This window comes from Zootermopsis nevadensis, unplaced genomic scaffold (genome assembly GCF_977971745.1).
Source record: "Zootermopsis nevadensis isolate Lab colony 2312 unplaced genomic scaffold, Znev_1.0 Znev_ptg000006l, whole genome shotgun sequence".
Taxonomy (NCBI): domain Eukaryota; kingdom Metazoa; phylum Arthropoda; class Insecta; order Blattodea; family Termopsidae; genus Zootermopsis; species Zootermopsis nevadensis.
This window is the reverse complement of record NW_028259138.1, coordinates 12,224,465-12,247,378: the sequence shown is the minus strand read 5'-3', so window position 1 is coordinate 12,247,378 and position 22,914 is coordinate 12,224,465. Positions and strand designations below refer to the sequence as shown.

Below are 22,914 nucleotides of genomic sequence, written 5' to 3'. Positions count from 1 at the left end.
ATAGATTGAGCGTGACTTGACAAAAATCTGAGATCAGGGGCGGCGTTAGAACAGCTCTATTGGCGTCTACTGCAGAAATATTTGAGGCAAAATTAAAAAATATTTTTCGTCGAAGTATGTGTACATTTAAGGTGTCATTTTGATTCTGAGTCGTCAATTTATATGGCCAACAGATGCCACTAGAAATCCAAATTTTATAACTTTAACCTGCTATTGAAGAATAGAGAAGATCAGGTGGACGGATCGAGTGACCAACGAAGAAGTATTGAGGAGAGTCAACGAGCAAAGAAACATTCTGCAGGCGATTACACGAAGGAAAGCTAACTGGCTGGGACATATTATGAGAAGGAATGGATTACTGAGTGATATCACCGAAGGCCAGGTTGAAGGAAAGAGAGGACTGGGAAGAAGACTGATACAGCTAACCGACGACCTTAAACAAGGAAAGAAGATGACGTTCCAGGAATTAAAGCGAGAAGCCGAGAATAGGGACAACTGGAGAGCTCTTTTTGGGCAGAGCAATGGACCTGTCGTAAGACAGAACACTTAATAATAATAATAAACCTGCTATTGCAAGTGTAATGGTGAGTTTGTGATTTATCCCGAACGTACGGTAGTAGGAGAGAGAAAACTTTGAACGACCCTTCGTGGAATCGAATCATAACGGTCCAGTTTGTAGCAAGTCAATGTACAGAGCTCAAAAAATGATTGCACAAGAATCTAGAAAAACAAATGGTATGTGGGTTGCGAAAAGCTAGTCAGCATGCTTCGTTCTCCAGCGGTGACTTATAAACAGAAGTATTTTAAATAGCATCACGGTAATAAGACTGTAGAATATTCGTCTATTCAAGAAATGAGAGTTCTTCAAACGGTATTTGAACACGGCCCTTAAGGTCATAACAACCACTTGATATGAAAAATGTAATCTCTAACCCGCAGTACATGACTGTCCACTTCTGCACCGAAAGAAAGTATGTAAATCGCTTTCCTTTATTTCCTTATTAGTAAGCTCATTTCAAATTACTTCAGTTTTCTTATCTTCTCAACTAAAACTTTGTTCTACGTCTAACGTTAAGTCTAGTTAATGTAACAGTAACCACGGACTACTCAACGTCACGTGCCGATAAGAAAGGCAACTGGAATTTCTTAGTTGGAAGTTTTGCGTTACTATTTATTGTTCAATCTTAACAGACTATCGTAAACCCTCACGTGTCCTTGGTCGCTCCATATATCCTTCGGATGTCCAGGATTTATTCGACCCATTAATCCGTATTCTAGTACGTGATTTGGTAGGTGTCCTCACTCTGGTATGTATTCTTACTGTCATAAGTTATTTTTGTAATCCGTTTGTGTAATATTATCCATTATTATTTCACTATTATTGTATATATTATCAGTGTTTGCCTGTTATTGGCTTCTTGCTGTTGGCAAACACGTAAATAAATTAATTGAATTGAATTAATTGAATTGAATTTCATTCAACTTTCGATATATCGAAACTGTTTGACAAGAGTCACAGAGGCCTATAACCATATTTATATTTTATGCGATGTGGCCAACAGATTTTAACATAATTACCCGTTTTAAAGATCGACCAATACATTTCCCAAGAAACACGCAAAGGACTCGGAGCGAGCAGCAGTTTTGAGTAGTCTCAAGAATACTGACAACTGCAACACAGAAGAGTGGCGAGTCAGGCAGGCGAGCTGTCCGTCGAGTAGCTAAAGGCCCTACTTATCGATACCATCTCTCGATTGTGACTTCCCACAGCCTTACGTGAACATGTCATGGATGGAGGTACAGTCCTAATCGATTTCAGCATGCAAAATCTGAGCAGCGCCATAACGGGTTTATTCGGCTTAAAGATGTAACCGAAAGTCTCATTTCGCATGACGTCCAAAGTAACTATCATCGTCTCACAGCTTTAGAACTTGATTTACTTCATATATTGAGAAACACTTAACTAATCTGACAGCTATTTGTTTTGATAGTGTAAATATTTCCTGTACCGAAACCCTGCAAAGTTTGGTGTAAATCGGTTTATCCATTCTCGAGTTACAAGCGAACAAACAAAGAACATACTCATGAACCAATAGTTTTAACTTTATATGTAAGTTTATTTTAGGCGAGCTTTGTGTTTAAAGGGTATTTTATTGTTCTCCCATCTAAGCCAAGGTCTTTCAAGTAGTCTTTTCCTTCGTGGTATTGCGACCAAACTGTCTCCTTACTCTCATATGAGACAAGGCGTGTCCATCTAATCTTTGGTTTGATCATCCTAACAATATTAATTAAACCAAGAGTTCATATTAAAAACTACACTCGTAAGATGGCTGTCTTCTGGGTTGTAGCGACATGTAGTGTGGTAGAAGTTTACCGTCGTTTCAAAGGTCCTTGCTGTCTCCATCATCAGGGCGATCGCCTTGGTGATGGAGAACCCAGGAGACAGACATCATCGGACTCACCTAAGTGAAAACCTTAATTCCTATTTAACGACATTATTCTTCATATTTTCCTCAGGCATTTTTTTCCCCCAACAAGCTGTAAACTGAACTGACTCAAGACAGGAGACAGTTATGGGCTTAGTGAACGTGGTGATGGATTCTCCGGTTCGAAATGAGCAGGATGTAATTCAGTGACTGAATAATCGTCAATAACATAACATACGTCATCATGGACTCTTTATATCTTGAACTGAACGTAACTTTATTTAAACTCCCGAAAAGTGTTTATTAGCAATCAATAAATCAACCTAAAACTTATGTTATATTTTTCATGGCTTAACCAGCTTCTACACTTAAAGGGAGTTTTCATGATATTAACTAGTCAATACACAGTTTCTTTAAACAATTCATGACATTTGACGTCCTCATACGTATTACCAGTGGATTTCTAAATGGATGATAGATATAAGGTTCAAACAAACCGAGTAATTTACGCAGATAAAGTAAAATAAATTGCAATGTGGGTGATAATATGACACAGAGCTGCCCGGTATATTGTCGTGACAAGAAATCTCCACGGCTTCTTAGAAATTTTAAGTCTTTGTCTTGTGACGAGAGAGGGAGATGTTTTAGATTGCATCGTGTTACTATTACTAAGGTAGCCTTATGTTTGAGAGAGGGGCGAGAGAGAAAAAACGAGGTAAGAGGAGGGAACACTAATCAAAATTATATAATTCTCGCGTTTTTCTGAAATTACGAAGCAATAAAGCTGACAGTAGTTGAACTTTTGGATGCCTGTGAAAACATGCAATTCCATTTCGTACGTTTCATCAGAACCAGGATTCCATAAAGCTAAAAATGTAGAGGAGGACCATAAGGTTCAGGAAGGTGAACACCCACGCATTTTAAAACTTCTGTAATAAGCGGAGAGCGGACCACAAAAACCGAAACACAGTCTTCCAACGCGTTGCTAGCCAGAAAATTCTGTCACTGGATATTCTCGGCTCGTGGAATATTCCGAGCAGACGTTTTGAATAACCCAATTAATTGCATTCACGTTAAACCTCTTTCTATATGGCACACATTCACCTAAGATTGTACGGAACTGGTGTCTTATCTGTGAACTGTCGATGTGTTTGACGTGATCCTTGGATAAGGAGGCCGGAAAAGCACGCAGAATGACTGAGAACCAGTCGATGGGAACCGAAACAGAAGGGTAGTATCACCACGAATCTCAGAAACATAAGGTACGTGATACAAATTCGAACGCATAACCTGACGAAATAAAGGAAAGATGACGTTTTAATTAAATAGTAGGGAATTTCCTGTACAAAATAAGATGTCAACGACAGAACAAAATAGAGAATTTAGAACTCTAACTGGGGTAGTATTAGGGAATAGTTATAGTAAACAAGTAATGCTAATATGTAAAGACTGTGGTCGCGAAAACCTGGTGTTAGGCGGCCACAGAACACTGTATCCAGTACTCGACCAAATATATTCAATATATTCAAATAGTAACATATATTTTATAAATTAATTTATCCCTTAATTTCATCGCGAATTCCTTCTCCTATTACCTGTTTAAGTTCCTGCTCTTTACCTGGGCATTTACAAAAGTTAACTGTAACGAAATAACAAATTTATTATTTAACCACGTGTATATTAAAATTTAATATTTATCTATAATGAACTTCGTAATCAATGTAACCAGTAACAGAATTTTTATTATTATTTTTGTAAAGTGTTCTGTCTGACGACAGGTCCATATGAACAGGATCCTTCCATCCTTTTCTCGGACTGGGACCTGTTCATATACGTTCTTGGCAGATGATCCAGAAGTGGTTTGCCATTGCCTTCTTCTGTGTGTGAATGGAGTAATTGTTGGGATACCACGGAGAAACCGGGGAAGCCCCCGGAGGAAAACTCCGTGTTGCCTAGACCACGGCCTTGCCCAACACAAGTTATAAATTCGGGCACCGCCGGGAATCGAACCCGAGACCCCAGGATTACAAGGCCAGCGTTCTAGCAGAAACAAAACTTATTTTTGAAATCATAGAATTTAGGCTTTGTTAACAAGGGGACATGGCATCAAAACCCTTTGCAGTTACAGTCCACGACTGTAATCTTGAGACTTGTAATGGATGCAGGAAGTCCGAAGCTCTAAAAGCAGGCGCTATCTTTCCACCTTCCTCCTTCACCCCACTTCCTCACCCCGCAAGTCTCAAGATTACAGTCGTGGACTGTAGTTACCGTCTTGGTTCTACATGATGATAACGACTGTAAATATAAAATGCATCGCTACATGCAGCAACCAGAGACTAAGAAGGAAACAAAAGGACGGTTTCTATGAGTCAAATTGTTGTTCCACGGCGGCTGAACGCAAGAAACTTCCGGTGACAAAACACGATAATCGCCTCGTGACATATTACACTTTAGTTCTCATGCAGTCCAATGTGCGTCTATGCTATCACGCGTCCCGATTGATGCCAAATTTCATGCTCAATTGGGACTTTTCATTCTCAGCGGATCTTGAGATACGAGCATTTAAAAATAAGCTTGCATAAATTACATTTTTAAGAGCTCGCCGGCTTCCAATATTCACACGTGACCTGCCTTCTGATTCACGTCAGACGGCGACTTGAAGGAGATGTAAGGATGCGATATAACTGCTGAAGGTGCTGGTGCTTGTTATCGACTCGATGTATCGAACGTGTCAATCTCGATATATGGCGCAATCCTGAAACCTACACCTCGGATAGTCAAGGCAGATTGTACTAAATAACTTCTACAGTGTACTATGTACTTCAAGAAATCTGAAAATTGCTCTCTTCTGGGTTGTATCGCCGTGTAGTCTGGTAGAGGTTTACCGACGTTTCAGAGGTACTTCATGTCTTTATCATCAAGGAGATCATCGCCCAAATAATAGAGGTAGCAAGGACCTCTGAAACGTCGGTAAACTTCTACAGACTACACAGCGCAACAACCCAGAAGACAGAAATCTTCATACTCATCGCCCTGATGATGGAGGCAGTATGACCTCTGAACGTTGGTAAACATCGACCAGACTACACAGCGCAACAACCCAGAAGACAGAAATCTTCATCGCCCTGATGATGGAGGCAGTATGACCTCTGAAACGTTGGTTAAAATCGACCAGACTACACAGCGCAACAACCCAGAAGACAGAAATCTTCATACTCATCGCCCTGATGACGGAGGCAGTATGACCTCCGAAACGTTGGTAAACATCGACCAGACTACACAGCGCAACAACCCAGAAGACAGAAATCTTCATCGCCCTGATGATGGAGGCAGTATGACCTCTGAAACGTTGGTTAACATCGGCCAGACTACACAGCGCAACAACCCAGAAGACAGAAATCTTCATACTCATCGCCCTGATGACGGAGGCAGTATGACCTCCGAAACGTTGGTAAACATCGACCAGACTACACAGCGCAACAACCCAGAAGACAGAAATCTTCATACTCATCGCCCTGATGACGGAGGCAGTATGACCTCCGAAACGTTGGTAAACATCTACCAGACTACACAGCGCAACAACCCAGAAGAGAGAAATCTTCATCATCCTGATGATGGAGGCAGTATGACCTCTGAAACGTTGGTTAACATCGACCAGACTACACAGCGCAACAACCCAGAAGAGAGAAATCTTCATCATCCTGATGATGGAGGCAGTATGACCTCTGAAACGTTGGTTAACATCGACCAGACTACACAGCGCAACAACCCAGAAGACAGAAATCTTCAGACTCACCGCTGTGAAAACTTCAAATCCTTCTTCAAGAAATCTAAATTTTCCACTGATAAACAACCACTTCCTGAGGCTGCATATGACTTAAGATGCTTATGTAGAAAAATGTGATGGGTTGGGTACGTAGCATTCATACTACACATTATAAATGTGTACTTTGGATGGAAAATCGAGTAAAGAAGCTAACTGAAAAACTTAGGTACAAGTTGAAATAAATTAAAAAGTTGTCGGGCCGAAATAGGGCGTAGAAACAGGATTTAAGTTGGTAAGAAAGATGTAAAAATGGCTGAATTTTATGTTACAGTAAATAACCTTCGAGTTCACAAAATTAAATTTCAAGACTAGCTAAGTAAATCTACGTGTTAAATGTTTTAAGAAGATCGTGTTACTTAAATTTCTACGGTTCTGACTACACCCTCAGGCTGCTTTAACGTAAAACAGAAAAACGCTGCAAATAAGAGACAATACAGCTTCTAAAGCATTCAGCGATATTCCTATATTTAATAAGCAGTAGTGTGCAACACGTGTGAGAAAAGTAGAAAGAGACTCAGGGGATAAGATAAAAAATTAATTTATTTTCCACTAAATTTCAAAAGGCTTTTTACGTCAGTTGTAATTATAACAATTCCTATATTTTAATATTTTCCGTCAAATCACAATTTTAATAAGATAATAAAATATAAAATATTTAAAATATCACTTCGCGTTCCGCATCGAATGATCGATTTACAAATTGGAACGTCTCTTACGACATGTTTCGGTTATATTTAACCGTCCTCAGGTATAAATTAGATTGGTAAAATTTAAAACTCGAATTACAATCATTTACAATGTTATGCAGTTTATTGAAATGTTCTTATCAGATTACTCTTATATATTAGAACGAAGGTATTGTTTTTTATATGGCGTGGTTCATCTGATGTTCAATATTAGTCGGTGATGAGTTGATAGAGACATGACGTGTCTGGCGGAAGACATCTAGAAGTATTACTGTGTCGGGTCGAGGTTTAATGATATTTTAAATATTTTATATTTTATTATCTTATTAAAATTGTGATTTGACGGAAAATATTAAATGATATTTTAAATATTTTATATTTTATTATCTTATTAAAATTGTGATTTTACGGAAAATATTAAAATATTAACCTAATTCACAATATGACGCAAATATACTACCTTATAACAATTCCTAGAAAGTATTAAACTATGACGTAAAATTCTTTTGTTTCTCCGTTTATTTTCGTACTCTCTGATGGCTGCTTGGATACGCGTCAGTGCTATTTCGTACTAACACACAGTTTGATGCATAAAGCGATCTATGCGATATTTACAGCCCTCATTACCATGTGGTGGTATGACAGTACATAAATAAAAACTAACGTAATGTCCATACTTTTCATAACAGGAACCTAACAATAAACGCTATATAAAACAATAATTTACAACATTTGATCAATTAATATACATTATGTCATATTTCCATCTCACTACACAGGAGAAATGACACGAAACAATTCGTCATTTCATATATTTATTTTTCCAGTCTATACACAAAACTTGTTTTAAAATAATGTTGTTAAAATTATTTATAACATTTACAATATAAATTGCATTATGTTATATTTTAGGCGCTTTTCTGTGTCGTATAATATTACATTTATCTCAGCGCTTTTGATTTCGACGACATGTTTCGACGTTTACCACATCATCATCAGGCTTATCATTTCATATATTTTTTTAAAAACTATTGTACATTTGTGCATTGCGTTTATAGATTTTTAATTTTCAGTCTTCATCTTGATTTGGAGTATGCATTTTGATGTTCATTATCAGGTTGTATTGTGATGTGTCGGACGTCTGATATCCACAGACGATAAAAAATATATGAAATGATAAGCCTGATGATGATGTGGTAAACATCGAAACATGTCGTCGAAATCAAAAGCGCTGAGATAAATGTAATATTATACGACACAGAAAAGCGCCTAAAATATAACATAATGCAATTTATATTGTAAATGTTATAAATAATTTTAACAACATTATTTTAAAACAAGTTTTGTGTATAGACTGGAAAAATAAATATATGTATTGATATAACACAAACATGACGCAATTAAGATACAAATTCTTCATTTGTAACACATCTGGATACAAGTAAGTGTAAAATTCAATTGCACATGTGTCATTTTTGAATTCACAACTTTCAGGTATCTGAAAGCGGATCCCAAATGTATTAGGCACGGGCAGTTGGTAATATGCTAATTTAAGGAATGGGATAATTGCGTCATGATCGCCGATAAAGCACTTTATCCCTCGGCCAAAATTCGAACTGTGAAATGGGCAAAGCCACTTCCCCGTTCTTACCACGAGGTCGCTTGGGGACGAACAGAGGCCACATTCGTCTGTCCTCATCCCAGCGCATTGCCGAAATGCACTGCGGGTCACAACTAACCGAGGCAAAATATTGGGTAGGAACTGACAGTCATTCAGCCCGTCCAGAAATTCCTCGTTTTATACTCCGAAGACCTGGCTGCAAGCGGTCTCGGGTCCGATGTGGCCTGCGGACCGCCAGTTGGACCAGGTGATATGCACTATTCGGTAACATGTATTTTTAAGCTCGTCATTACGTAATTTTCTCCATTTTTACCTTCCCTTCGTTAAAATACCACTCCGAGGGAGGAACCCAGATTGCAGGTGTTTGAGAACAAGTGTTGAGGAGGATATTTGGGCCTAGGAGAAAAGACGATGGGATATGGAGAAAACTGCATAATGACGAGCTTTAAAATCTGTACTCCTCCCCCAGTATTGTCAGGGTGATTAAGTCGAGAAGAATGAGATGGGCTGGGCATGTAGCGCGCATGGATGGGACAAGAGGTGTGCACCGGGTATTGGTTGGGAAGCCTGAGGGGAAGAGACCGCTGGGGAGACCTAGACGTAGATGGGAGGCTAATCTCAGGCAGGATCTATGGGAGATAGGAGTTGAAGGAGACTGGATTTTGTTGGCCCAGGACAGGGTCCGGTGGAGGGCTTTGGTTAATTCGGTGAAGAACCTTCGCGTTCCGTAAGCCATCTGGTTGGTTGGGTCCACTATTTGGGAAGCCTGAGGGGAAGAGACCGCTGGGGAGACCTAGACGTAGATGGGAGGATAACCTCAGGCAGGATCTATGGGAGATAGGAGTTGAAGGAAACTGGATTTTGTTGGCCCAGGACAGGGTCCGGTGGAGGGCTTTGGTTAATTCGGTGATGAACCTTCGGGTTCCGTAAGCCATCTAGTTACTTTCGTTAAACTATCTCCATCAGCATCATGTTCTCTAACGCCTCTCAACTCGTATTTTTTTTTCTAGAATCACAAATGGAGGTTACTTCTGCTTTGTGTTCGGAAGGTCTCGATTTCCAGTCTCGGTTCACAGAGAGTTCCTCCATAAAAGGAAAAGCTGGGGTAGTATTATAACAGGCTAAGACCTCTTAGTGTCACGTCCTTCCAAAGTTCATAACTGATTCAAAATGATCCCCTCATGTAACTAAAATCAGTCGTTAAGTAACCCAGAAATTAATATTTCCTCTAAGAATGTTAACACGTAGTGCTTAGTAAATTAACAACTGTATGGACATCGGGGCGTCCAATCGCAGCCTTCAGAAGCCAACAACCTTCCGATGTCATCGTATGAAAATGAGTACCTTAATTCACTTTTACATCAACTTCCACGGCCCATCCAATGTTCAGAACAGACCACTGCTCTCTTGCTGAATAACGCGATAGATAACTCAGGGTAGTAGCCGTGGCTATGTTCCTGCTCTGTTGACCAGTGCCAGAGTACAACCACGTCAAAACATAAACTAACAATGCACAATATTTTACAATGTTTTTGCGTACTGAATAATTAATATTATTATATTTAACATGACACTAGCGAATCTGTAGCTGTTTTAGCGTCAAAAGTTCGACAAATTAGAAGAAAACACTTTCGATCGAGAGATGAAATAGTTAATTACAATCACTGCTTTCTTTTTCTTCTTATATAAAAAACATTATTTTACAGTGCAGTGTAGAAAAACAGACATTCTAGGCTTCTTGGAAAGCGCCCTTGGTAGACAGCCCAAAATACTAGCCGAAAAGTGTTCCGTTGAGTAGCACTCAATCTTTATGGCAGCACAGTTCTAAATAGTCCTGTTTGAACACGGATGGCGTTTGCTTAGAATACTGCAGGGGTACCAACTGTTGTGCAATCCTGACTCACTAATTATTTCTCAGTCTGATAGTAAGCAAAATATATATCTACATTTATCTCAATGACATTTACATACTAGCATAATAATTTGACTTTATTAAATATCTTAAGTTTGCTGCACTGTTTTTCTGCAGTAGAATAAGGTAAGTTCCAAACACCTCAGCCGGAAAAGTGTGTCATTCTGCCAATTATATATTACCAGAGGCGATTATAAGTTAGAAAAAAAAGTAACATGGTGATATTTTTGTCTTAAAACAGGCATTTATGAATTGGTTACGCTTTTCATTCATTATAAATAAAAACTTAATCATAAAAGAAATTTTTCGGCAGTCTTAAACCAGAACTGTAAATTATAAAAAAATATATATCAGAATTCAATCGATGTAGTGAAAGGAACCGTTATTAAAGCTACATGCTGTTCACACAGACCTTTAAACATTGTAGGTCTTGAAACCATTTCAATTCCCAGCACGTTAAATATCTGTGACACGCCACCATACAAATTTCAGAAGTGATGCAAATTGCAATTCTCGCATCAAAATATCGAAGCCGATAAGTAATTAATTTTAAAGCTATATCATCGTGTAGATATTCAGATTCTAAGTTCAACGGCGTTGCCACATCAGCAGTTCGCATGACGACCGACCACAGAAAGTGGACATTTACGACGCTGAGAACTGTTTGTACGAGAAACAGTCACTTTGAACGCATAATACTGAGATTTGAAATTTAATTACGGGACGGACGACAGAAATGCAGCTCTCAAAAAGTGTTCAAAATAATCCTAAGAATTATAAAGCGAGACTGAAAATAATTACATGTAAGGATAGCCAATCAGCGCTTACGAAAAAACATTCGAACGTACATCAGAGCTGAGTTAAAACAGAGAAAAAATTACTTGGAATTCTTGAATGACGTGGTCACGAAAATGAACTTCGGAATTGTCTGATCGCCGGCTTAATCCATTTCTAAAATTATTATAAGAGTTTGTATATCGATTATATTCTAAAATCAGTCTGGTAAATTTTATTTGGGTCGTACTTTACATAAATATTTAAACCAAAATTATACATTTTCTAAAAAAAATAACTCTTTGCAAGTAATGTATGCCATGAACTCAAGATGTTTAAATAATCAGAACAGTTTTATATAATTGTTAAATCATTGGAATATTTTGAAGGATTATGTCCTATATCCCTCATTTCTGTGGTTGAATCACACATTCACCCTGAAGATGGCATGTGAAATGTTTGATGAAACGTTGAATAACTATTCGAAGCGATATGCAACGGTAAAATCGAAACGGAATAGCGAAATGAATCTAACACTCTATAAACTCATAAAAAGTTTTAAACCAAGACCCAGTGTTAATTTTATTGTAATTAAGAATTATCAAGGCTGGTGAGAGGACAAAGTACGAAGAATAAGAATAATGAAACTGAATCTGAAGTTTTGATTGGTCATGCATTTCGAACTTACCAACAAGCAGAAGAAACCCTAAGAACCTTCTCGAGCCACCATTATGCGATAAAAAATTGTCAAAATATCAGCAGCATTTGTTGGACTGGAGTCAATGCGCCCCGCTTTTAATGGAGCTCTGTTTTCGTGACTACTCTCTAATAAATATATTCTGCTGAAACTTACGAGTTTTTTGACATCCAGATATTTTCATTATCTATTTTGTTACTCCTTAATCGTAAATATACAACTTCTGTGTGCTAATTTTTGGCCCACAGAACAGTGGGCGATACTTTCCTTGTATTGGAGAGGGACCCGGTTCGGATATTGACTGCGACATCGAATATACTAACTATGAGTCTTCATAGTTTAGTTTATTAGTTAGTTAGTTAGTTAGTTAGTTTAGTTATTACATTTTAACAGGCCTGATCGTATGATACGAAATCCGTATTGGAGCATCATTAACATAATCACTTTTTGAGAAATTATCAGGAATTTATTCGATGTTGAACCATTAGACCACATGAATATACCATGTGTCGGGCATCTGCGATCAAACTGACATCTTAACTTACGTTATTTGAAAATATTTCGCAAAAGAATAATCACAATTACTTATGACAACAAACGAATGCATTAGTTCTTAGTACAGATTTATCTCTCAATCTGAATAACACGGAAATGTTAAACTATCAGAAGAACAGATGTTCAATGCAGTCATTTCTCTGAGCATTAAAGTGTTGTACTTTTCTTCGAATATCCACTCAACATTTCAAAATAAATCATATCCAAATTATCTGATGCGTGTTTGGGGATAAATGAAGCTCACGAATTGTTAGTCCACTTTACGTAATTTTAGGCCCAATAACCGACAAATATGTCTAGGCAAAAATATTTCAATTTCCACAAAGATGCAAGATTATCCACCACTTAAATTTCATCTAATGTGCGAGCATTATAAATCTCTGTTACAAGACGTTCTTGGCGAAAGAAATCATTTGGGTCCCAAAAATTCGCAATAAATGTTGTATTTTCAGTGTTAATAACACAGTTGCCAAAAGGTTTTTTTTTCACATATTGTGATAAAATGTTCATATTACTCAAGAACCTTGGGACATCCTGTGAGATTCAATCGAACTACAATTCTGTCCGTCTCTCTTAAAAGCGCGCGCGTGCATGTTAATAGACCTGCCTACATAATCATCAGTTGTTTCGCACGGATGTGAAACTTTGTCCTTCGCTCTAAGGCAAGATCATAGAATGAAGGTGATCCAGAATATTGTTCAAGACCTTCTTTTGAGGTAAGACAGAGTACGCAACATAGAATTCGGCAGTATTATATAATCAGGTTAAAATTTAAACCCAAATTATTTTTTAATTCTACGACGCTGATAGTAACTAATCTTATATATCTTCAAAGATTAATAAATTGGAAAACATACGGCCTCAACTTCATCACGAAGATAATTTTGATTTGTTGCTCTCATTCCAAATTATTTTAATTATACCAAAGTTTCAAAACATTTATCCTATATCAATCGATATTAATGTACCATTTCTAACTCGATGGTTTACAGAATCCGCGGCTGACATGAGCCCATCCACTGACACGCGTTAGTTATCGGGGTGTTCATACCAGTGGCCCAAATCCCAAACGTAAGGTCACGTTCTGTGGCGCGTTCTGATCGATAGCCATCTACAGGATGGAGTGCAGATGATCGTTTGATTTCATTAAAAAAAAAACGAGAGCAAAATCTCACAGAACGAAACAGCAGCAACGCAGTGCAGAGAACACGACGCCAAACACTTCGTCAGATTGCATGATAGGCAAGAGGCACTTGCCTACGGTATTATAATTGACCTCAATTTGACCCCTACTGTATGGATAATTGGAGAAAATGAAAGAGGAAAAAGAACAAATCAGATTATTTTATAATCAAGTATAAAGCCCCGCTCCTCGTCTCGTTATACTTTCCTAAAGGTTTTAATGCAAGAAACGAGGAGTAATTGGACCAGAGGTCTAAGACACGTAGCCTAACAGCCTTATAGTTTCCCCAGCAGAAACATGGAATTACACAGAAATCGTCACTTGCTTGTTACTAGATCAATCTAGATACAATACGCCAGCAATTGTTTCTTAACTTCGTACAATGCCCGGATTTGAACTCCAACTTTAAGGTCAAAGACCCCTATTGGTATTTGATTAATCGATCTTGGATCTCTTTCGTCATGCTGAATCCTACGTGAGAAAGAGACGTAGCACCAATTTCAGCACACATCTTCTGTTTTATGTGTGTTTAGTGACGTAATGAAATTATGCAGTTCATTATTTTGGTGTTGCATGAAGAAGGACGGGAGATGTTGGTGGTTTTACGTGTGTTCTTGCACCAAGTACAGGAATGATGTTGATGTTCTGTAGGGAAGAACTGTGATTACATTTCGTACTGGGGATCTGTATAAAAATTCAGTGATAAAATCCTTATGTCACTCAAAGCAATCATGTGTAATTAAGCACGGTAGATCATCTTATAGACCAATTTCATTCCTACATAAATAGTTTAATGATTTATTTGTTCATATTTTTGCACAATTTCTAATAATATCAATTTATGTAGGATTTGAGGTTTTCACGGTGGTAAGACTGAAGATGGCTGTCTCTGGGTTGTACTGTCGTGTAGTATAATAGGAGTTTACCGACGTTTCAGAGGTGCTTGCTGCCTCTTCATCAACCGTGATGATGAAGGCAGCAAACGTCGGTAAACTTCTACCAGACTACACAGCGCAACAACCCGTCATCTTAACATCAATATACACTACGTTGATCTGCCAATTTCATGACACTTATCACTCTTAATTGTTAACATACAAAGAGAATTCATAGAGAATTGGTTGGTAAGTACACTTTATGATATTCAACATAATTTCACATGTCTATCTCCAATGCTTTATAATTTGGCTTCAACAGATTTAAAGCTAAATAGAAACATTACTTCAAGGCATGTTTTATATTATTCCAAGAAATTTAAAACATGTATTTCCCGGATCATAAAATTATATCTACTGGCAAGTACAGTGTAAAGCGTTTAGACGACCGCCATGTTGGTATCATGCTTGGGAACTGAAAGATATGAAGGTAGGATGGCCTTAACTCGGATGAAATTCGTACAAAATTTTATTAAAATCCGTCAGTCATTTAACAGTCATTAGGGGCAGGATGAAACACGGGCAAATCGATAACATAAAAAAAGAATGAACAACGGGATACAAATTCCTCGCTCGTGTGGAAACGACACAATTATTACCATCACCGTCGGATATTACCCTCAAACATTTCAGATTTTACCCCACTCTCACGCAACTTTTTCCTGACATCCATTTGTATGATATCGTGCCACCGTCTCCCCTGCCAGTTCGTATGTATACTAGGATGTCTTAAACATCATTTCGCATAATTCTTTCATTTCCCGTTTCGTTCATTTTAATTTAATAATTTAATGACGTAGCAGTAAATATAGGCATCCCGTGAATTTCCTTGTTCATTTCTGATAGTTCAAGTATTCTCACGAAGCTTGTTAATTCAGACTCAACGGGATTTAACCCACTTCACGTCACCACAACCCATTCACAAGAAGCAGACAATCGACTACATACCTGAAAGACTTCATTCATAAATCGATTAAATTTCTTTATTTTCCCGGTCTCAAAATTCATTTCCGTCTTCGGAAAATCTCGTTATCTGACCCTGATCCGACTGAGATTTTACAACACATTTTTTAAAGAGCTGCAGTATTTTAATAACACGCCCCTATCTCTGCGTACATTTCCTGAGTGTTCGTTCCATTTTCGCAACCAAAATGTACTAATGCAATCCGTCCTGATATCGTCAACCCCTACAGACCTTAACGACGTTCCACCTAAAAACAAAGAAGTGACTGGTATACCGGAGGCAACAGGCTCAGACCTTGACCCTGAGACCGGCGATTTCATCAGTCCCTCCAGGCAAGTGTTGTGACAGTATTTTAAATTAGGCCACTACCACTTCCTTCCACAAGCTTTCAAATTCTTAATTCATTAATCGTCCTGCTATTTAACGCTATTATATTCTGAATTATTGACAGCATCGTTAGATAAACCACAAATTAATTAAATAATAAATTATTTCACAAGTTTCCTTTATTTTATGTTATATCTAGAATTTTTAATAAAATTTTCCCTGTGAGTGTCAAACGTCATGCCATTTTCAAAGTCACTGATTTAAAATTCCTAACAGTATAATGTTAAGCGTACAAAAATATGATTCTTCCTTAAGTACTTTCTGCTAGGTGCACACACTATGCCCAGAACTTTGCTTACAAATACCTCTCAAGTCCGTTTTTTAACTTATTTCTTTACGTCATGACACAGCATGCTAGTTTATGACGAAGCACAGTGCTAAAGTTGAGCCGTGGGTCCTTCTTAACTTAACCATATTTAAGTCCTTTTTCTAAGTACACTTGACTACACGCCTTTGACTTAATGTTCTGATGTTGGGAGAGTCAGGTTAAATTTTCTCTTGTTATAGTAATTTTCTCTTTCAGTTGCATTCCACGGTTAATCTCAGTGTAATTACTAGCCATAACGCCCACAGTTATCATGTCTTATCCCTCAGTTCCAGGTAGCATTGAACTGATTCAGTGTGTTTGGATCGCTAAGCAACCAGCTCACAACCACAGTTTACCAGTGTGAAAAGTGACGCTCTGTAAAAATTACATTGGAATTCATTTTGAGTGTATTACTATCACTGCGAAGTATTCGTGTTAACCGTGTTAGCCCGGCTAACACTATAAGAAATACGAGGCGCGTTCTCAAAGTAAGTTTCCCACTCGTCCCACAGCTAGCAAACCTTATATTGCGCGAAGCGACTGTGCGTACGTGATAGAGCAATGACGTAGCATGGCGCATGCACTAACGGCACCTCCCGCGTTCTCACAGTAGCATCGTTGCAGCTGTTGAAGATGGAGGTTCTTATTCCAGCTCCCGCCGACTGTGAAGTGCGGTCAGTGATAACGCTAGGCCGCACACGGCTCGACGGACAGCAAGTCTCCTGCAGGAGTTCAGCTGGGAGGTGTTTAATCATTCACCCTACAGCCCGGACCTCGCTCCCAGTGATTTCCATCTTTTCCTACACCTCAAGAAATTCCTGTCCGGTCAGCGTCAGCGTTTTGAGAATGACAGAGAGGCGGAGATGGTTGTCACACAGTGGTTCCAATCCCAGGCGGCAGACTTCTACGACACAGGTATTCAAAAGTTGGTCACACGGTATGACCAATGTCTCAATTCCGGTGGCGAATATGTTGAAAAATAGCTGGACACTTGCTGTATCTGTTGCAATAAATATTTCCATGAAATTGTGTTTTGTTTCTGTAAACGGCCCCAGGGAAACTTACTTTGAGGACGCGCCTCGTATTCATTATCTCCGTCATTATTATTCTCAGAACGAACACAGAGTAAAGGCATTACAAACAATGAACTGAGGAGAAATATGGACCTAAAGAAGATATAGAGAGGGGGAGGATGGAGAAAATTGCATAATGAGGAAGTTCATAATTTGTACTCTTAACCAAGTATTATTAGGGTCATCAGATTAAGAAATACGTGGGTGGGTGGGACACGTATTATGATGAGAATTATGTACAAGATTTTTAGTACGAAGACCTGAAGAAAACTTGAGAGACATTAACATAAATTATATAATGATATTAAGACGGATCTTCAAAGAAAAGTTTGGAGGTTTGGAATGGACTAAGCAAGTTCGAGACAGGATAGAACGGCGAAATCTTCTGAAATAGGTAATTAATTTTCTGTTCCCATACAAGATGAAGGACTGCATAATTAGCTGAGCGACTGTTAGCTTATCAGAAATTGCTCTGATCGATTCTTTATTACTCTTACAATTTTGGGTTGAGTACGTACTGAAACACAACGGAGGAGAGACAGATTTTTATCCTCCAGCCCCTGGTCCACGCAACCTCCTACTCAGAAGCCTCTCAACTTCTTCCGTGAGATAAAGGCGGACGGAGAGTGAAACTCCTTACCATAATCAACCGAGTTCTGGGATAAATGGAATTTCATGACCACACAGCTCTAATATATGCTGATTAGCTACAGTATTACATTCCTTGTTACTTTAATGTTATGGCTGTAATTACAATCATCATCATCATAATCACCAATCTTATTGTTTTATGTTCTTTAAGGTCTAGCGTAAGCGAATGAAAACCTGAAGTTGGTGTCTGTCTGTCTGTTTGTCTATCGCGTTTCAAACAATGGGCCCAGAGGTCATTTTCCTTCTTATTCTTATTATTATCGCAAATCTTACTGTAAATATTCTCACCGCTGCTACACGTTCTTTGCATAAAGTATCAGAAATGTTGAATCTCGGAAATTAATGTACGGTATTTACGAATTTTTTTTAACTTTCGGATTTTGAAATTTCTATGATCTTTTTTAAAATTCGGAATCGTGAGATTTTACAAACATTTAAAATATACGTATTGGAATGTTTGTCATTTTAAGATCTGAAGTTCGAGGAACGTTCGGTTGGGTTACTTTACGTCAGCTCAGGTGGAGGTCGTATTTAGTTGAATTAGTTAATTCCTGGGTTGGTTTGTGGCCCCCGGAACATCGCGTGAGTTGGTCAGTACAAGTCTGCAGACATCCACGAATTAAGGGCAAGTACCGATCGCCAGCACGGTGCCGGGGTATGGGGGTGGAAAATATGAAATTCACAGGCAATGCTTGGAATGTAATGCAATTACATGACTTGATGCGTAAGGATCTTGTGACCATAAGGAGAACAAGGCATAAATACTTAAACCTGAACATCGATTTACTCTAATCCGACAGGCTTCTTGGAAGCGGAAATTCGAGGAAACGATTCTGATGAGTTGCTGAATGGACTTCCAGGCTTTGAAGCAGATTAAAGAACTATTTTATCATCGTCCTTGATCCCATAATGCATTAGTAAGTTACATCAGGAGACAAAGAATAATCTCCTCTTATTATGCACAAAATATTTTATTGTCGTGTTTGCAAATCGTTACAGGACGATTTTTCAACCACATTATATTTCTCCGGTGCACAAGAAATCGTACGGAAACATGCTGAAAAATACGTTAATCATCGCAAGAACTTGATAGTGATGTTAATAAGATAATAATACAAACCCTTTCCACGTTAACGGCACAACCGATTTCATGGAAATCCCGTCTACGTTAACAGCAAAACGCGTTCCTGGAAATCACGTGGTAAATCGGATTATGGTTTTTATACGCACATTACATTATAAATGGAGCCTACGTGGTTCACCGCAGACTGGAAACAGAGTTACGTACAAGAGACGCTACAAACAGTTCCATTTGACTTTATAAAATGGCATACGCAAAGCGTGAAAACATCTTCACAAGAAGCATTCATAGCCAAATTGTAGGTAGTATACCGAAATTTACCTAGAAGTAGTGAGGAAAATATTGACAACTCTAAACCATTACAGCAGGTCTTCAAGCCGAGATTTGAACCTCGGATCTCCCGAACGCGAAACAGGAATACAATAGGTTCGTTTCAGCAATCCTATTTCTATTTTCCCTTCTCAGACTCAATTATATAATAGGACGTAGGTTATTGCAAAATCGTAATTCAGAGTGGGGTCGTCCTAAGAATTCTGATAACAAAAGATAACTCAGTAAATGTACTTTGGATTCATCATCTTACACCAAATACCGGCATGCTCGTTTTCCTGGCAGTGTGTCTGATTTGGTTTTCAGTTTATTCAATTTTGTCCTACCTAAGATAACACGGTATGTGCCCTTTTAACGTTCGAATTTGAACACCAAATTCCACGAACGTTGGACAAAAACGTATTCTTCTTGTCTAAAATCGGCAAAATTCCGACATACACAAAACGTTAAAAAGTTTATACCATATTTGTAAATAATATTTGGCCAACATCAGGGAAATGCATAAAACTGTCATTTTAGGATCTTCATACATCATTCGAATGACGTCGTAAAATAGTCATCTCTAACACTAAAACTATATAATACATGTAACATGTATTACAAACAAAATGTATTTCGGAAATAGCTGCTGCACTACGTACCTTAGGGGCAAGGTTTGTCTCGGGTACATAGAAGTAAATACACTGTAAAATGGTGAATAGATGGAATAATAATAAACTGCTTCATAAAGCTTGTTGTTGCTGAGAGGTTTAAAGAGACAAATCGGACACCATCTGAACATAAGAAAATACCACTTAACTGAATACAAATAAAGTATTAGAGAAAATAAAGAAACAAATTTTAATTTACATGCATTTAAATGACGTATTTCACTACCATGACCTTTAGTACCAGAGAACAATACAAAAAAACTATTATAATGTTAAAATACTCTCTAATCTAAAATATGGTTCATATTAGTGAGTTATAACCACAAACTACTACCAACAACCAAAATTAAAACATTCTGAAAATAGTGCATTTGTGAACTCACCCTCCTGGTTGATCCCGTGCCCGCCTTCCTCTACAAAAGGAAGAGAAACAAAAGACTGATAGAGAAAAATCTCCTTCATGCAGCAAACGCAATTCAAAGTATTTTCGTGTGCACAGCATTCGAAAGCGGTGCAATCTATGTACAGTAAGTGTACTAACTATAGCGTGAGAAATCACATGAAAACCACACATAATGGAAAAGTTACTGGCCATAAGCTGCATTTCGCTTTGCTCGTTTCAAAATTTACGTAATCACTTTCTATTATTTTACTTGCTTTAATTAAAAGACGTCGCACATTCTTAATGACAAAGACACTAACAAGACTGACGGCTCACCTCGATTAACAAACTAACAAAATTTAAGACCTAATTAGACACCTGTCTTGTTAGCGACCCACAAACTAGATAAGTAGTTTAGCTGGCTGGCTGTAGATAACTGGGTATCTGATAAGTTATACGGGGTTCGAGGGTTTTACAGCGAACAAGGCTTTGTAAACGGTTACGTACGTTTCGGAGAAAACTAACGATTCCATTTTCCGTCCTGAAGAATGTTTTTCCGAAAAGTTAGTACACACTAAGAGACTACCAGGTGATAAAAAAAGAAACCTGAACTAGGTATTTTGTTTAATGAAAAATTAACTTAATGTGTTTTCTACGCACCTGACTGAATAAACCAGCCAGCTAATTAACTAGTATTTTTTTAAACGATCATAGCATAAATATCAGTTATTCACCTCACAAATCCTTTCTGTTATGGAACCAGCATAACAAGTTTATCTGCATTGTAACAAGTTTAGATATACGAGTAATTATTTACAGAAAATTTCTCTATACTTACTGCCCCAAAAGTCACTCAACCCTAGGAGATAAATGTTTTGTTAGTGTGGCAGGGAATTTCAATTTTTTCTGTAATTACTGGCAGCACTGGACTCCTGCGACCAGTTTCCCCGTCTTCCTTGTTCTTTAGCCAACTGTTTGCATAACAACCATCAAGTCATTTCCGACAATGCAGTGTGTGTTCATTACTGAAGATTATTTTCGAACAAACTCACATTAAACAAACAGGCAACCCGTTATAATTTCCTTAGGCTACTGTACCAAATAAGTCAACAAAGTTTTCGATCTCTTACTGTCGTCAATTTTTAAGTGATTGTAAGAATGTGTTAGAATGGATTGAGTTAAATCCATAATAGACTGCGAGACGTTTAAAAAATATATTATTATATCACGTAATTATAATTTTTTTTTCAAATTTTGGTTTTGTGTATTTTGGGGCATTCCATATGTGATCCATTATGTATAAATACTTTATTTGAAATACAATATAAATTTAGGCCACAGTCAGTAGGAGATTACTTATATAAGAAGAATATTTCGTTAAAATTATATTTATAGCTGACTAACCTATTAACTATTAACAATTTATTCCGTTATTATAATTTAATATAAACATATTATTAACGATGAGTGTATAAACTATCATAGTGGAGCAAACATCTGGTTTCAAGTTATTCTATAATTAAAGGTTTCTCGAGAAAAATAATTTTCAGGTTTTGAATTCTAGCACTCGCCATTAATAACTTTATGAGAGAATTTTTATGTTTTCATTTCTCCCATTATGAGTGATTTTCTCTTCAACCACAATTATAAGGATAACACTAATTACATATTGATAATACTAATAACTAGTAATTGTAATGAATCATAATTTAAGGCAGTTTTATTACTTGAAATAACATATTTATCTGCGTATGGAGAGAGATAATGAATGAACAGATCAGATCAGTCAGAATATATGCCACAGAATCCATCCCAGATTCTGGGCTACATCAGAACAATTTCTATACTTCTAAAAACAATATTGTGAACAAACTAACAGAGCTACAAATAATACATTAAATTCAATGGAAACACTTAGTAAAAAAAATTAACTTGTTACAGATTAATAAAACGCTATCAAATGTTTCATGTACAATTAATAAAATAAAGTTAAGCTTGGCAAAATGTGGGTCCATAAACTATTAAAATCCACAACTTTTAGCCTGACTAAAACGTTTAAGGCTTGTCATATATGTAACAAAAACAAAAATTATTTATTTACAAACACAGTGATTGAAAAGTCACGCAACCAAAATTAAAATATTTATTTATGGTTGCAATTCAACACAGTTCGATTTGACTAATAAATACACAATACCACTGTGACTATACAAGAACCCCACTCCAGTCACGTCATGTTGTAACCTGCTCGGACAAGTCCGTCTGTTGTCTTTTAACAGTCGAAACAACAAGGATGTCTTTTTCACAAATGTAACGAGTGTTCATTGTCAGTGTAATTGGCATTCTTACTTACTAAATGAGTTTCAAATACGTTTCCCGATTCTCCTGTACCGAATAAATCGACAATATCTTTTCTGGTGAACCGCTCCTGTGACGCAGGAAGCTTGAAGGACAGAAATCCTTCCACTAGAATT

At 37.5% G+C, this 22,914-nt stretch overlaps 1 protein-coding gene across 6 annotated transcripts in view; it reads right to left on the bottom strand.

The window, feature by feature from the left end:
* Positions 1-22,914, bottom strand: part of LOC110840051 (paired box protein shaven) — a 555,926-nt gene that overhangs the window by 234,280 nt on the left and 298,732 nt on the right. For 5 of the 6 annotated variants that reach the window (XM_087343729.1, XM_087343728.1, XM_087343730.1 and 2 more), the window contains one exon: positions 20,442-20,471. The exons of the other annotated variant lie outside the window; for it this stretch is intronic. In XM_087343729.1, the coding sequence (XP_087199855.1) occupies positions 20,442-20,471 (30 nt within the window). The remainder of the gene's footprint in view (positions 1-20,441; positions 20,472-22,914) is intronic. 6 annotated transcript variants of the gene reach the window in all.